Source organism: Quercus suber, unplaced genomic scaffold, assembly GCF_002906115.3.
Source record: "Quercus suber isolate HL8 unplaced genomic scaffold, Cork oak 2.0 scaffold_291, whole genome shotgun sequence".
NCBI lineage: Eukaryota > Viridiplantae > Streptophyta > Magnoliopsida > Fagales > Fagaceae > Quercus > Quercus suber.
In genome coordinates this window covers 284,372-299,587 of record NW_027069747.1, presented here as the reverse complement: position 1 = coordinate 299,587, position 15,216 = coordinate 284,372, and the positions used below count along the sequence as shown (strand labels likewise).

The following is a 15,216-nucleotide window of genomic DNA, read 5'->3' as shown; positions in this document are numbered from 1 at the left end:
NGACCCCTCCCCCCCCCCCCACCCCATAAAAAAGAAAAGAAAAGGAGATTCACATATCTCTAACATTTCATACATGTTTCAGACCAATGCCTAGGTGAAAAAGACCAGAATGAATAAGATAATAAACAGAACCACCAAAAACAATATCATCATGATCTGGCCCTTTGCACCAGCCTTCTTCATGACCATAGCCACCTTTTTCTGCAAAGAGAAGTTGAAAAAATGGAATTTTTTACTCATTACATATTAAATCATTAAAATAAGTACACAATCCATTCATTAAATTTAGCAAATGAGAAAAAAATTCACATCTGAACTTGTTTTCAGTGAACATAGAGTTAACCTAAGTCTTGAATATCAGATCATTGGTAGGAAGCCCATATTTTCCAAAGCCTGGAAATAAACATTAGCTCAGACTTATTACAGAGGCTAACCTGAACAAAATCAAGACGATTTGATGTACTGTCCATTTCCATACCCAATTCATCTATAATTTTCTCCTGGGCACCCAAATATTACATGTTAGTCTAACAAATCAACAAAAACGATCCTAAAAAATGAAGCTTGACAAAAAAGAAGTAAATTAAAAAGTTACAGATACAGAAATAAAAGTCACTCATGGATTAAAGTGCTTAAAGGATGCACCACCAATGCTATCTTTCACATCATTTGTTGCCAGGGAATAGTGGTAGAGTTATTACAAAGATCTGAAGCTTAAAAAATCCTTACCTGTGCAAGGAGCTCTTCATGTATAGTAAGCCCAACACCTCCAATTCTCTCTACACTTGCACTAAGTTCATCTAACTCTTCATCCTGCTGCCTACAATCAATAGTTGATAAAGAATACAAAATCAAGAACAAATAAATAGAGGCAATAGCTACTTCAAAACCAAATACAGAGTAAATAGCGTTTTTCTCAAACAACATGGAGAGAAGGTTTCTAGTTAACATAAGAGTACATGCTGCTAACTCCGCAGCTCGAACCCTTTCCTCCCTAAACCCCCAAGCACTTTCTATATGGGGGGGTGCCAATTCAGCTACAAGGCCTTTGGCAAGGGTACCCCTCATCCAATCTAATATGTAATGGTCACCTCTCCTCTCCACTTTCACCAGAATCTTGTCCTAACTAAGCAAGGTTTGAAATAACAGTTAAAACATCTTAATCTTGAATTAAACCAAACAGATAAATAGTAAAAGTTTAGAGGATTATGAAAATAGTATCAATGTTGAATATAGCATTGCTCGCCAGTGGTAAGGATTACAACAATCTTCAAAAAAATGTTACATGCTAATTATTTCAATTAACATTAGTATCATACCACACATCCAGTGTGTGTGTTCAATTAACATTAGAATGAATTATAGTAGTCATCACAAGTAGGTGCTACATGCCAATTATTTAAAATCAAAATTACTATTCAACTATAAAACATAATTTTTTATAATTGTTATAAAATTATGATTTTTATTTTTTCTATGTTTTGAGGATAATTTACACACACCCAATGGATCTCAAACCCAAAATAACTGTCCACGCCATTCTTAGGTGTATTTGCTTATATTATTTCAATGATGAGGACAACATTGTCAACCAAAAAATAGTCAGAATTTCATAAAAGGGAGGTTATAGTTGGTACAAAGCTTCATAGTATTTTAACAAGGTATGTTAGAGAAATCCTTATCTACTTTGGTGAATTTATGATAATAAATAAATTACCATATGAATTTAAGGGACTTTTTTATTGGTAAGTTATTTAAGCATCGTATGCTATGGGTCCTGGATAATTATAAAATTCTAGAATCTAGGCTTAATAAAGTAACTCAGGATTCTATTTTTCAAGTTATATTCACTCTTGAAATCAGAGTAGAACTGAAATTTTTGCAACTCAAGTGAATTAAAGGGTATTTTGGAAATTGAGTTTTGAGTCTTAAATTTTTAAGAAAATTCTAAGTATCTTGGTTTAATTTTCTTTAAGTCCAAGTCAGCCTTTAATTACCTTATTAGGTTTAGTACGAAAATCAAATTTGAAGCCCTAATATGACCAACACCAAAAGGAGTCCTTATATATATTTGTGCTTTCTATACTAAAATATTTCAGAGAGTAATTAATAGATATACCTTGGTGTTTTGGTTTATCGAAGACTTCTATCCCTAAAGTGCTTCTTGATCTTCTTTCACTAGTACTGATCATGGGTACAATGCAAGTATAATGTTCGCAATCTCTTAACAATAACAAATTCGCTCGCTCTTCCTTTGCACTCACACATCAAACCTTTTTCTTTACCCTATCTGACCCTAAATTTTTACACATTTTCCCTATAAAATAATAACCAAATTCAAACTTTTCAAACTTCATGTCATTCTGCAAATCCTAAAATAAGTACAAACCCTAACCATTTCTTCTAAATTCTAAAATCCTAAAGCCACAAATTCTCCTAATGCTAAGCCCAACACAACCACACACTGGTTTTCCTAAGACTGTCCTACCTTGATGAAGTTCAGCAACTAAAATCCAAAGAGTTTGAAGACTGCTAAAGATATTTTTGCATGTGTCTGTATGTGGAAGGAAAAAGAAAGAAACAAAAATGATACTTTATCAGCAGCAGCTGCCTATCTGATTCTGATGCTATGAAGTCATCATTATCTTGGCATTGTAGTGATTAGATCCATCTGCCTTGTGAGAATCTGGCATCCTCATTAATTCACGGCGCATTCCACTCAAACCAGTAGTGCCAGTCCCATTTGACTCTTTTCCAGCTTCTACTGCTTTCTTCATGGTGCCCACCTAATAAAGTACTCCAATCATTTAGCCCCTCTCACACACACATGTAAAGCCAAAAGCTTGTAACATAATACACTGCATAATAGAAATAATAATTTCATAAAAAAGATTATAATTTTTTTTAAACAGTTGTCATAGAAATTAAACTAATAAAGACTCACAAGCTACATAAAGTTAAAACTTAAGAAGCACAATTCCAGTCAATAATCCAGAGTCCAGACACACGCACACAGCCAAAGGCTCACCACATAATGAGTGCCAAAAATCATAACCAAATTGAGTACAAAGTTTGGGATAAACATCAGTAGTGTCAGGACAGATTAACAAGAGAAAGCTTAAAGTATATATTTTCAATAACAAGAATTACTGAATACAATGTTGATACCTGCATACGAGCAGTGCTGGTCCATCTTCTTCGCTTTTCAAGTTCCACCTCGTCAATGCTATACCAAGATGGATCTCTAGCTGCTACAGCAATTGCTTTGTCCAATTCATCCACCTTCCTATCAAGAAAGCAGGCTTTCAGCAGTTGAGCACAGTGGTTAATTCATTTAATTAAAGCCAAAACTTATCCAAAAAGCTTCACTACTGGTGGACTCAGTATAGGATTTTATATTGCTACTAAAATAGAAAGTTCCAATGTAGGATGAGATCACATCGGTGTAGTAAGAATATTTATTTAAATTCACATGCTAAATATCTTCTTACTGATTCAATACATATTAAATCGCATGATGGAAACCTATGATTGATCTTTCCCAAAACTTTATAAGAGGCAGAATCTATTTTAAGTAAAGTATGGTAATTCTAAACATACCTGCCATTCAATGCTCTCACAACTAGCAAGCAGTTCCTTTGTGAGATGTAATTGCTCTCCAATATCAGAAGGAATACGCTCCCATTGGTGAAAAGTGGATTGCAACTTATCAATCTAAACAGGTAGTGATGAAATAGTCAGACATTTAATATCCCCCAGGAAACTCCTATTTCCACCATCAACAGAGTCCAACTCATAAGAAAAGTCATGGATGTCATATCACTGAGCATGTATACAACAGTGCTGTGTAGGTTCCCATGTGCACATGAGAGAGAGAGATCCATATTGTAAATTATACATGAAAGGGACAGGTTTATCCTTCTCTAAAAGTTCCCCAAGATTCCCAAACAATTCCAATTAATTCGAAATAAAGAAGTCAGAAACATGTCAGCCCAGCGAAGGCCTAGCCAATATTTGAGGTAGAAAAAAGCAAGAGGTTATTGATAAAATTAAGTTACTTCAAAAGAAAGAGAGAAGATAATTCAAAAACTAATCACTCTTTTTAATTCAACCACAAACATCATCCCCCTACTCCCCCATACAAGTGAAGCAACCTAAAATTATCAACACACCAGCACCCAGCTCAGTCTCAATGCCTCAATATACTGATACAGCAGCAGCCACTCCGTGGAACTATCCAGTTAGGAATCCCAGGAACAAGGGTTTTTGTCCATGAAGTGTCAGGAAAATAAAAAATTATTTTTTGATTTGAGACATGGTCCAAACACACCGCCAAAACACAATGTGATAGGCTGCAGATATAATCGAACACTTAAATCTTATATGTCATCATATCATATTAAAATAGAAGCAAAGATAACAAAAAAAAAAAAAAAAATTAAGAGACCACATTGATACAATCATATGTACCAAATAAAACATTACTTTACTGCAAATAAAAGTTTTATTACTAAGAGGCGATACAGAGCATAAAAAAATTTGACAAAAAACTTACAGATTCTTGAATCTCCTCTTTCACTACATAAAATGGATCTTGAGCAGAAGGCATATTGTAATATAACCTATACACATCCAGAAACAAACTTTGGCTTAGCAAGATGAGATCAACTACATGCAATTCGCACGAAGGAAGACCAGGAAAAAGAAATGCTAATTTTTGTTACTGAGATTATTAATTCAGTTTAGAACATAAAAAAGAAACGATAAGGGTATAACAGTAACCTTCCTTCCTAGCAAAAGTTTTCTCATCTCAAGTTAATCTTCTAATGACCCCAGGCCAGCTAATAAATAAGCAATTCTGAAACATATGGATTTTTATTTTATTTGAATATGTAAAATTTAATATTGTAATTCAATAATTTACCAACCAACCAAACACTGCAATTTTCAACATCATTTATTAATTGAATTCAACACACACACAAAATTTATAAAAAGAAATAACGAACAGAAATAGATAGAGAAATTGGAATTGGCGGCATAGATAAGAGGAGAGGGGTTGGTTGTGTTGTACTACTGACCTGAGTGAGAGACAGAGTGCGACGCGTGATCTAATTGATCTGTGAGACTTAAGCCTACCGGCGAGAGATCGATAAATCAGATCAGAGAAATAGTGGAGATCATGGAGTTGGAATTGGAGTTGGAGTTGGGCTGCTTTTCTTTTATATATATATATATAACGGACTTTGATTAAACCCCTCCCATAATTGGCCCTATTCCTCCTTTTTGGGTGTGGGGGTGGGGGTGGGGGTGGATCGGGAAAGGGAGGGACCACTAAGAGCATCTACATCCGGATGTTAAATCTCATCTTATTTTACAATCTCAAAAAGTTACTTTATCTATTATACCATCCCATTTTACAATACACCCAACATCCCAAAATTCTATATCTCATCCTTTTATTAAAATATTATTTTTTTAATCTTTCTTTATTATTTTCCAACTACCATTTTTTTGTTGTTTCAAATTCAACTGCTTTTTCAAACGGTTGGAATGTCCCTGCCAAATTTTTTTTCTACACACACACACACACACACACACACACACACACACACAGAGAACCTGCCTGCACAATGTCCCTGTCAAATTTTTTTTCTAAAACACACACACACACACAGCCTGCCACAATGTCCCTGCAAATTTTTTTTCACACACACACACACACAACACACAGCCTGCCACAATGTCCCTGCCAAATTTTTTTTCTACACACACACACAAGTTGGAAATGTCCCTGCCAAATTTTTTTCTAACACACACACACACACACCCAAACAACCCTGCTTGCCACACACACCTGCCAATTTTTTTCTTTTCAAGTTCTTTCCAACACACACACACACACACACACAAACCCTGCCTGCCACACACACCTGCCAATTTTTTTTTCTTTTCAAGTTCTTTCCAACACACACACACACACACACGTTCTCTGCCTGCCACACACAGCTGCCAATTTTTTTTTCTTTTTCATTTCAAGTTCTTTCCACACACACACACACACACACACACACACACACACACACATGCCTGCCAATACAACCTGCCAACTTTTTTTACACACACACACACAATGCCTGCCATACAACCTGCCAAATTCACACACACACACACACACACACACACACACACTCCTTCCAGTTTTTTCTTTTCAATTTCTTTCTAACTATTTCAACAACCACAGAACCTGCCAATTTCTTTCCAACTATTTCAACAACCACACACAGAGAACCTACCAATTTTTCATTTTTTTTGAGAAAGAACTTGCCAAATATCAATTTACTCAAACTTGCTAACTTTAAAAATCCACATACATACATAAAAATGCAACCTGCCAAATATCAATGTACTCAACCTGCCAACTCAAAAAATCTACATACATATATATACATACAACCTGCCAATTTTTAAAATCCACATACATATATATATATATATATATACATACAACCTATCAAATATCAATGTACTCAACCTATCAACTTTTATAATCCACATACATATATATAGATACAATCCACATACATAACTATCAATATTGTCTTTAGAAGACTCATACATTATCAAATTACAATAAAACTCCACATACATAAGTGACACACTTAAGTTCCTACAACTCCCCTTGTAATTGCCATAAATGTTCAATGAGGTCTAATTGGAGTTGAGAATGAATTTTATGGTCTCGAATACATCGATGGGTTTCAATGAACTCCGTAAATTCATTTGTGTTCTCCCGTGATGGTTGTATAGTAGGATTGTCATCAATTTGCTCATAATCTACTTCCACCGCTTCATTTACATCTCGCTCATCTTCAATGATCATGTTATGAAGAATTACGCATGCTTTCATGATGTCTTGGAGCGTTTCACTATAGAAAAATCTTGCAGGCCACGCACAATTGCGAATCTTGCTTGAAGCACTCCAAATGCACGCTCTACATCCTTTCTATTCGCCTCTTGAGCTTTTGCAAATAATTTGTTCTTATGTCCCCGCGGAGATGGAATTGTTTTAACAAATGTTGACCACTTCGGATATATGCCATCGGCAAGGTAGTATCCCATTGTATACTCATGGCCATTGATTGAGTAATTAACTGCAGGAGCACGTCCTTGTTCGAGCTCAGAAAATATAGGAGACCGTTCTAATACATTAATGTCATTATTTGATCCAGGTAATCCAAAAAATGCATGCCATATCCACAGATCAAATGATGCCACTGCTTCCAAAACAATGGTTGGCTCACGAATGTGACCAGAGTACTGACCTTGCCATGCAGTCGGACAATTTTTCCATTTCCAATGCATGCAATCAATACTCCCTAGCATCCCTGGAAATCCACGTCTTTCCCCATTGACTAAAAGTCGAGCAATGTCTTCGTTGTTTGGGGACCTCAAGTATTCCTTGGAGAAAATATCAACCACCGCTTTAACAAATTTTTTCATACTTTCTATTGCAGTGGATTCTCCAATCCGCACATACTCATCCATAAAATCAGCTGTCACTCCATACGCAAGCATCTAAGTGCAGCTGTTATCTTTTGAAGAGAAGATAAACCGAGCCTTTGGGCATTATCTCTTCTTTGGATAAAGTAAGGTTCATAAGTTTCCACTGCGGATTGAATACGGAGAAAAAGAGGCCGACTCATCCGAAATCTCCTCCGAAATAACTTAGGAGGATATACTGGTGTGTCGGCAAAGTAGTCGAGATAAAGTCTTTTATGGCCTGCCAAACGATCACGTTCGATATACCGACGACGTTTACGTTGTGATGTTGAACCCTTAAGAACTCGCCTCATTATCTCATCCTCGTCTGAGTCGTCAAAAAGCAATTTGCGAAGCCTAGAGCGACCCATAGAGACAATCTTGAAGACAACAGTGTTAGGAAATTATCACAATTATTGCAAAGCAAGCAGAGATTACATTATGGAAAGGGAACAAGTAGATATATTATTCAATAAACAAAGCTTAAAATCTGTCAAAGCAAAAGTCCCCTAGTAAAGATTGATAAGAAATAAAGCAAAAGTCCCAAGGCTCATAATCTTCTCTTTCAGCACTACGAACTAGAACAGTGTATTGTATATGCTAAATTGATACCACTATTTGAAGATAGCATGAGTGCTTTTTTTTTTTTTGATACCACTATTGTGCTTTTTTGATACCACTATTGTATATGCTAAATTAAAAGAGTAAACAGCTACGAACTCCAATAAAGGTTTACAAAGGCTACTTCATCCTCATGAGTGCTTTTTTTTTTCCCCTATTTTTTGATTTGTTTCTTTGACAGTGAGATGCATTTGTATAGGTGTTGTTTACTGTGAGTTTCTTTCTGAGTTGAAATTGTAACTGTACAGTGCTTTATTGTGGTTTAAAAAATCTCTCTCATTCATTTAAAAAGAAAAAGCCCAATGAAGGCTGTTAAGTGTTGTTGGCTACTGCTTATAAGAATATCCAAAAGACTTGAATGCTGAAATAGACAATGAAAAAGTCCAGCAGAGTCCACAAGTGGGGATATCAATCAATTAAAAGATGAGCATCTACAAGTCCTGAAGAATGGTAGAAGAGTGGGTGGTCCTCATTCCTCAAATGCTATAAAGGACTGGAATTTAATAGTTTACAGCAGCACCTATCTAGGATTACACGAGGAAAGTTCAAACAGAAAGTCTAGGGACACATTTATTCACACCAAGTTTCATAACTTCTTGAGATAATAAATTGTGATTGGTGCGCGAAAAAATTGTGTCAATAATGGGTTTGTGTGAAAATAATGTTAAGTTAATCATCACTTACTGGTTATCGCCTTAAACGTTGTAAAATAAAAGATAAAAGTGTGAAAAAAAAAAAAAGTGTTTGTAGCATAGTTGAGGTTCATCTGAGGATGTGCTGAGGGAAAAGACAAAAGAAGACATAAATGTGATCTCAAGGTCTCAACCGTCCTAACTGTTTCTTTGGATTTGTGCTGAAAATTCTAAAAGAATTATGCTAAATTGATACCACTATTGTATATGCTAAATTAAAAGAGTAAACAGCTAGCATCCCTAACAACTATTACTTATAAAGATCCCAAAAACTTTTCATGAAGTTAGGCTCATTGAAAAATTATCAAAACTAACAAGCAATTATAACCTATGGTCCAAAAAGATCTTACTGTTCAATTTGAAAGATCATACTGTCTTCAAGTTGAAAGATCATAGCAATACACACACACACACACACACACTTAAAAAATGAGATGAGGAATGAGAGTATAACCTTTGATACGATATAATGATAAGAAAAGATACATATAATTGCTTGTTAGTTTTGATAATTTTTCAATGAGCCTTTTGTAGTGCACTAGTGGACTATATGTATAATTCCCATTCTTAAAAAAACTGCCTCTGCAGTCTCTACCTTTTGTAGTGCTAATGCTGGCATAGACGCGTATTCGGTTCCTGCCATCCTGTTTGTTTCTGACATTGATGATAATGTCCTTGCCAAGGCATTTAAGATTGAATTTGCAAATGTTCAGGTGATCAAGGCAGGTCCTGTGGCAAAGGCAGAAACTCTCTATTTTTACTACTTTTAACTCTTTCATTTTTGGCTGAATTTGAGGAGCAATCAGAGCAATAACAAGCATTGTTACTATATGGGAAGGTGCTATCCTTTGAGACTCGAAGTACTCAACAAATTGGACCTTGTCTTTAGTCATCAATCTAAGTATTAACAAGCATTGTTATCTGCAGTTGCTAGAAAATTGTTAATATATAGTCAATTAGTCATAGTAATCCAGATTTAAAGGCTTATATTCTTATGCTTATTGGACAACTTGTGCTTTTCCCCTAAGATTAAATAAGATAAATTGAGGGATCTAAAATACAAAGAAATGCCAATTTCAGCACGTGGTGAGGTGAATGCAAATTTATGCCCTTTTATGTCACTCGAAAAACAAAAATTTGATAAAATCCATAGAAATAGATATACTTGCTTTTTTTTACTTATCCAAACAACTTGTACTGGCTTTTATGTATGCTCCAGATAATTATAATTAACAAAGAGATTGAATCTTATCAAAAAAAAAAAACAAAGAGATTGAAGGTCCAACCTTCTATATACATGATGAACGGATAAAAATAAAAACAAATTGAAATAAAACACACAAAAAAAAAAAAAAAATCAACATTTTGTTTTTCAATTTTACAATGGGATATGCAGATTTGGCATATCCAGCCTTTGTCCTTGATGGTGCCATAGGAGAGCTACTGTCTATTTAAAAAAAAAAAAAATTGAAAGAGAATAGGATCATGAAGTTTGACGCTTTGGCTGAGCTCTTTCAGAAATATGTTTTGAAGTCTCACTTGGAGACCAAACTTGCTATAGAATGGTAAGATGATTCCAATGAAGTAAAATCTTAATAATATTTTCTTCCGTATGAAACATCAAGATCACTCACACATCATCTGTTCTTAACAAGTAGGACTTTGTTCAATGACAAGTAAAGACGCCTCAAAAGTTACCGAAAATGACTTACAGGGCTATTTCTAAGAAATGTACTTGTATCTCATATGTGCAATTTCTTCAATAACATGCAATGGAAACATCACTTGGAGAATATGATACATGCCTCACCCGAAAGGAAAATTTTTAAAATTGCAACAGTGAGTGCCAAAGCATCAAGTGCATTTAAAAAATACAAGTACAGATTTTTTTTTTTGAAATCAAGGACAGATTAATATATGCCTACCCAAAAAGAAAAATACCAGAGTAGAGGAATATTTGGTGCCAATAATCAGATTTATCTTTATTAGAATATATTATAACATCCTCCACTTTTGGGAATCTAACTACAAAAGAATAGCCTTCACCTCATCATTAAGTACCTTATTAAAGAAAAATTTACTACAGGAAGAATATAGCAAAAACAAAACAATGATCCTTCAGTAAGTAGCAAGGGTCTGCTACCTCAGGCCTTGGGTGCAACCCCAGCCTTAATTTTCTGAATGGTGCCAATATCAGTATTGGGATTAAGACTTAGCCAAGTTGAGTTCAATTGAAATTACAATAAAATGACATCTGTGAAGTGGTATAAGCAGAATATCAAAACTATAAGCATGTAAGCAAACAAAATTCATCTTCATTATTATTTTAAGTAATATTAAGAACAAACTTGTCAAAGTACAGTCCAGCAAACATAGAAAGGACATAAGTTTTTCATATAAACAAAAATAATGTCATTACATACGTGGCACAACTTACTGCCAATTGATCAAGTTGGAACAATACATCATCTACATGTTCCAAACCTACGCTTAGAATAAACCACTACCAAAATAAGGTTGAAACAAAATATTATCTACATATGCCAAACCCCAACCCATATATAATTTACTACCAAAATATAGTTTATGACAAGACATCATCTTCTTGAGTCAAACCCAACTATTTACTCTAATTGTTGTCTTGCAAGGATTTTATCCTTGAGATTTTCAAAATAACGGCTTTCTTTGTCATTCATGCCACTTGTATCTAAGGTCATTATTCTTCCCTCCTCCCTAATAGTTTCAAGACGAAGCCTTTCATTTTCAATATCAACTCTATGCGTCTCCCTACTAGTTTCAAGCCGAAGCCTTTCATTTTCAATATCAGCTCTTTTCTTTTCAGTATCAGCTCTTTCCTTTTCAATATCAGCTCTTTGCGCATCCACTCGAACCCTATCTGCTTTGATGCGAAGAGCCTCATTGTCTTGTTCATGTGATTCCTCCATATATTGCAATTTTTTTGCCAAATAATCGTCAAAACTCTTATCACCATCTGCTCTCTTTCGCTTAGCCTTTTCGGCTTTTCTGCCAATTGGTCTCTCTAACTCCACTGTGTCATCATCAATACTACCACCTTCATCAATTGAACTTGGAGTTTGAGGGAACCCTTTTGATCTTTCCTTAGGCATATTCCACTTTGGTTGGTTCTTCAACTCAACCCAACAATGTTCAAATGCAAAAGCTGATTTTTTGCCGGTTGTTTGAGCTGGTGATTCTTTATATAGTTCCTTTGCATCTTTCAACTAAATTAAAAAAATAAATAAATAAATAATTAGTGTTTTGAAACTATTCGGAAATTATTATTGTGACACCATTGCAATATAATGTATACCTTGTCCTCGTAAGTCACACCACTTGGATTTCGGGCTTCAATTTTAGCCATGATCCCAGCAAACCTACTTGTCTCCCTATTAATATTTCCCCATCGACTTTTGAGGGAGGAAGCAGAACGTGTGGTTCCGTAAGTATTGTTCTTGCAAAAATATTGCCAAATTTTCTTCCAAAATTTGTCAAGTCTTTGGTCAGTACCTTCCACGGCATCCATGCTAATGTTAAGCCATGCAGAGACAAGGAGTTTGTCCTCATCTACGCTGAAGTTGCCACCACGTTTTGTTGGATTAGGGGTGACAATTTCAACTTCCGGACAAGACTCTTGGATGGGCATTGAAGTATTTTGAGACCCACTTAAAAATGGTGCCAGAAAATCATCATCCATCCGTGAGATATTAGCATATTGTGCTATCTCTTCTTGTGTATCCATCCCTTTTAGAAAACAGTACTACAATTAGAAATACAAACCTAACCAAATCTACAAGAGTTCAAAGCCTTCACATATTATGATTGGTGGCAGCTTCTCATGTACAACAACATCCTACAATATATTTTGACAACTCCTAATCAAAACAATATATTAGAAATACAAACTATCCCTTATGTTTTGTGACAGTACAAACAGAGAGCTTTTTTGAAAGGGAATGAAGAAGTTTAGGTCTTATATACAAAAGGCTTTCACTTACTCCAAGTAACCCCCAACATAATGGAGGTTAATTTACAAGGTAGAGAAAGTGTGCACTTAAGGTTAGGAGAGGTGTGGGGGTTCACAAGGGAACAGTGGTTAGGCTTGAGTAGCCCCCTGCCTTGATCACATGTTATGTGAGAGAGGCTCTTGTGGACATAATTGAGTGACAGTAGTAGAACTGTAACTCATACTTTTTTGTGTATGACTATTGGCTAGTTTTGGAACTCATTTGCTAGCTGTGTTAATGGTTGCTAAGGGTTCATTCTCTTTGTTCACGAGCTTGGATCTTAATGCCCAACTGCGTACAAAACACATTCAATCATTCATTTGGATTTATCGATCTTTACTTATTCTGTATTCCCCATTGCTTTAATGGGATGAGAATTTGGATACTAGCTAAGTGCTAATTCAGTGTTCCTAAGAGCCTATTACAAACAAAAGCATCACTCACAAATGGCCTATTACAAACATAGTAAGTCTAATGACATTGCTTTAATAAGTACAAGGAACATTGCATAGTGGGCTTAATTACACAGTAACACAGAATAGTTGCATGTAACATTGTGGGCTTAATTACACAGTGGGCTTAATTACACAGTAACATTGCATAGTGGGCTTAATAAGTACAAGGAACATTGCATGTAAATAAGTAATTAGAGAAATATCGGTTTAGAAGTCTCTACAAGGAAGAGTTCAAAACAGGACATTTAATAATAAAATGAGATTTACATAAGTGGAAATGTAGATGCTTGAGATGCTCTAGTATTTTTAAATTGCTCTAGAAAGATCAAAAGAGAATCTTCATTTCCTTTCACACACCAATACAGTGACATTTAGTAACAAAATCGATTTCTTTCCATGGATGCTTAATTATAATTGTTTTCCAAGTGTCAAATCAAATATGTACGGTGAAAATTCTGTGCTATTGACTACACCCCAATAATTTTCACACTCATTGAACTGAATTCCACAGCTCCTTTTGAGAACCATTCCTAAATTTACACTAAACATACCGAAATTGCAGCTTCAACATATAAAACGTGCCATTGTCATAGAATCGAAAATGGGTACACTAAATGTTTCCAAATCAATCCACAAGGAAACACACAACATGCAACTATTGAACTATTGTATTGGGTTTTTTTTTTTTTTTGGCATTAATTCTAAATGTTTATCTTAACAACTAAAAGAAATTCACAAATGCATTTTTATATATGACTCTTAAAAGAACAGAACCCAAAACAAAATAAAGGATGCAAAGCAATTGAACAAAAGTAGGAAACATACTGGAGCGGAGTTCAGAGTCACCGAAGGAATCCAAAGAAATAAGAGCGAAAATTATTGGACGCCCAATAAGAGCAAGAATGTTGGCCTCCAATCTCAGACAGCAGAATCTGATTAAAACAAAAAAAGAAAAGAAAAGTGTTAGATCCACGTATAGAAATATAATACTATATATAATATACAAAGAAAGAGTGAGAGCTATATATACATACCCATGAAATGAAATGAATGAATTGGGTCCCCAAAAGAAGGCTTCGGATGGAACTCTGAAATGGGTCCCCACCTCTGCAAACATCAACAGCCATTCTTAAGATCAAAACCCAAACACAAACACAAGCCGAATCCCCATTTTTTATTGCAGAAACACAAACACAAACACAAACACAAAACCCACCTAGTAAATTGCTTTGATTTTGATTCTGATTTGATTTGAGAGACCGATGGAGCTTCGTGAAGAGATTTTGCAAACAAATCGGTGAATCCAAACCGATTTGATTTGAGAGACCGATGGGACGAGTGAATCGGTGATTTTGATGAGTGAATCGGTGAATCCAAACCGATTTATGAGAGGACTGAATCGGTAAAGGGGATCGGATCACGGAGACAGAGAGAACGGAGAAAGAGAAGCACCCATAACTGATCACTGATCGGAGAGAGAGGGGCAAAGTAATGGGGCTGAAGATATCACACAGCAGAGGAGACAAGAGAGAACGGAGGAAGAGAGACCGAAGAAAGAGAAAATAATGAGAAATAATAAAGAGCGTGAGAGATATTCCCGGCAAAAATCATTAAAATATTATTTTTTTTATAAGATTCAGCTACAGTACCATCTTACATTTGAGATGGTACTGTAGCTAAATCTCTTTTTTTTTTTTGCATATAAGATTTACCTTCCCGGTTGCTGGAGGATTTTGGGGTTTAAATACCAAATGCTCCTAGCATTTGGCATATACAACCCCCATTGTGGATGCTCTTAGAACTCTATTTAGGGTAATATTCCAATTACCTTCAAGCAACTAACAAAATAAAAAATAGGGTGGAGTGTTATGCTATAAAACT

General features: G+C 35.2%; 2 protein-coding genes and 1 long non-coding RNA gene across 4 annotated transcripts; all 3 read right to left on the bottom strand.

Moving 5' to 3' along the window:
- Positions 1–9: 9 nt before the first annotated feature.
- Positions 10–5,296, bottom strand: LOC112025744 (syntaxin-61). The gene is given in 9 exon segments (XM_024058428.2): positions 10–201; positions 435–500; positions 730–820; positions 2,594–2,651; positions 2,654–2,786; positions 3,169–3,282; positions 3,601–3,714; positions 4,556–4,622; positions 5,082–5,296. Coding segments are annotated over 8 exon segments (741 nt in total). The 5' UTR covers positions 4,610–4,622; positions 5,082–5,296; the 3' UTR covers positions 10–90.
- Positions 5,297–6,499: 1,203 nt separating this feature from the next.
- Positions 6,500–14,817, bottom strand: LOC136071164 (uncharacterized). 2 transcript variants are annotated; one of them, XR_010632483.1, is made up of 4 exons: positions 14,552–14,817; positions 14,370–14,442; positions 14,161–14,267; positions 6,500–6,870 (listed from the first exon to the last, which is right to left on the bottom strand). It is a non-coding gene; the product is annotated as an uncharacterized LOC136071164 (long non-coding RNA). The 2 variants fall into 2 exon arrangements; XR_010632484.1 differs by having other exon boundaries at positions 6,500–6,837.
- On the bottom strand, positions 11,271–12,598 carry LOC136071175 (glutathione S-transferase T3-like). The gene is made up of 2 exons (XM_065782157.1): positions 12,187–12,598; positions 11,271–12,097 (listed from the first exon to the last, which is right to left on the bottom strand). The coding sequence occupies exons 1-2, from the start codon at positions 12,568–12,570 to the stop codon at positions 11,480–11,482; spliced, it is 1,002 nt and encodes a 333-aa protein (XP_065638229.1). The 5' UTR covers positions 12,571–12,598; the 3' UTR covers positions 11,271–11,479.
- Positions 14,818–15,216: the final 399 nt, after the last annotated feature.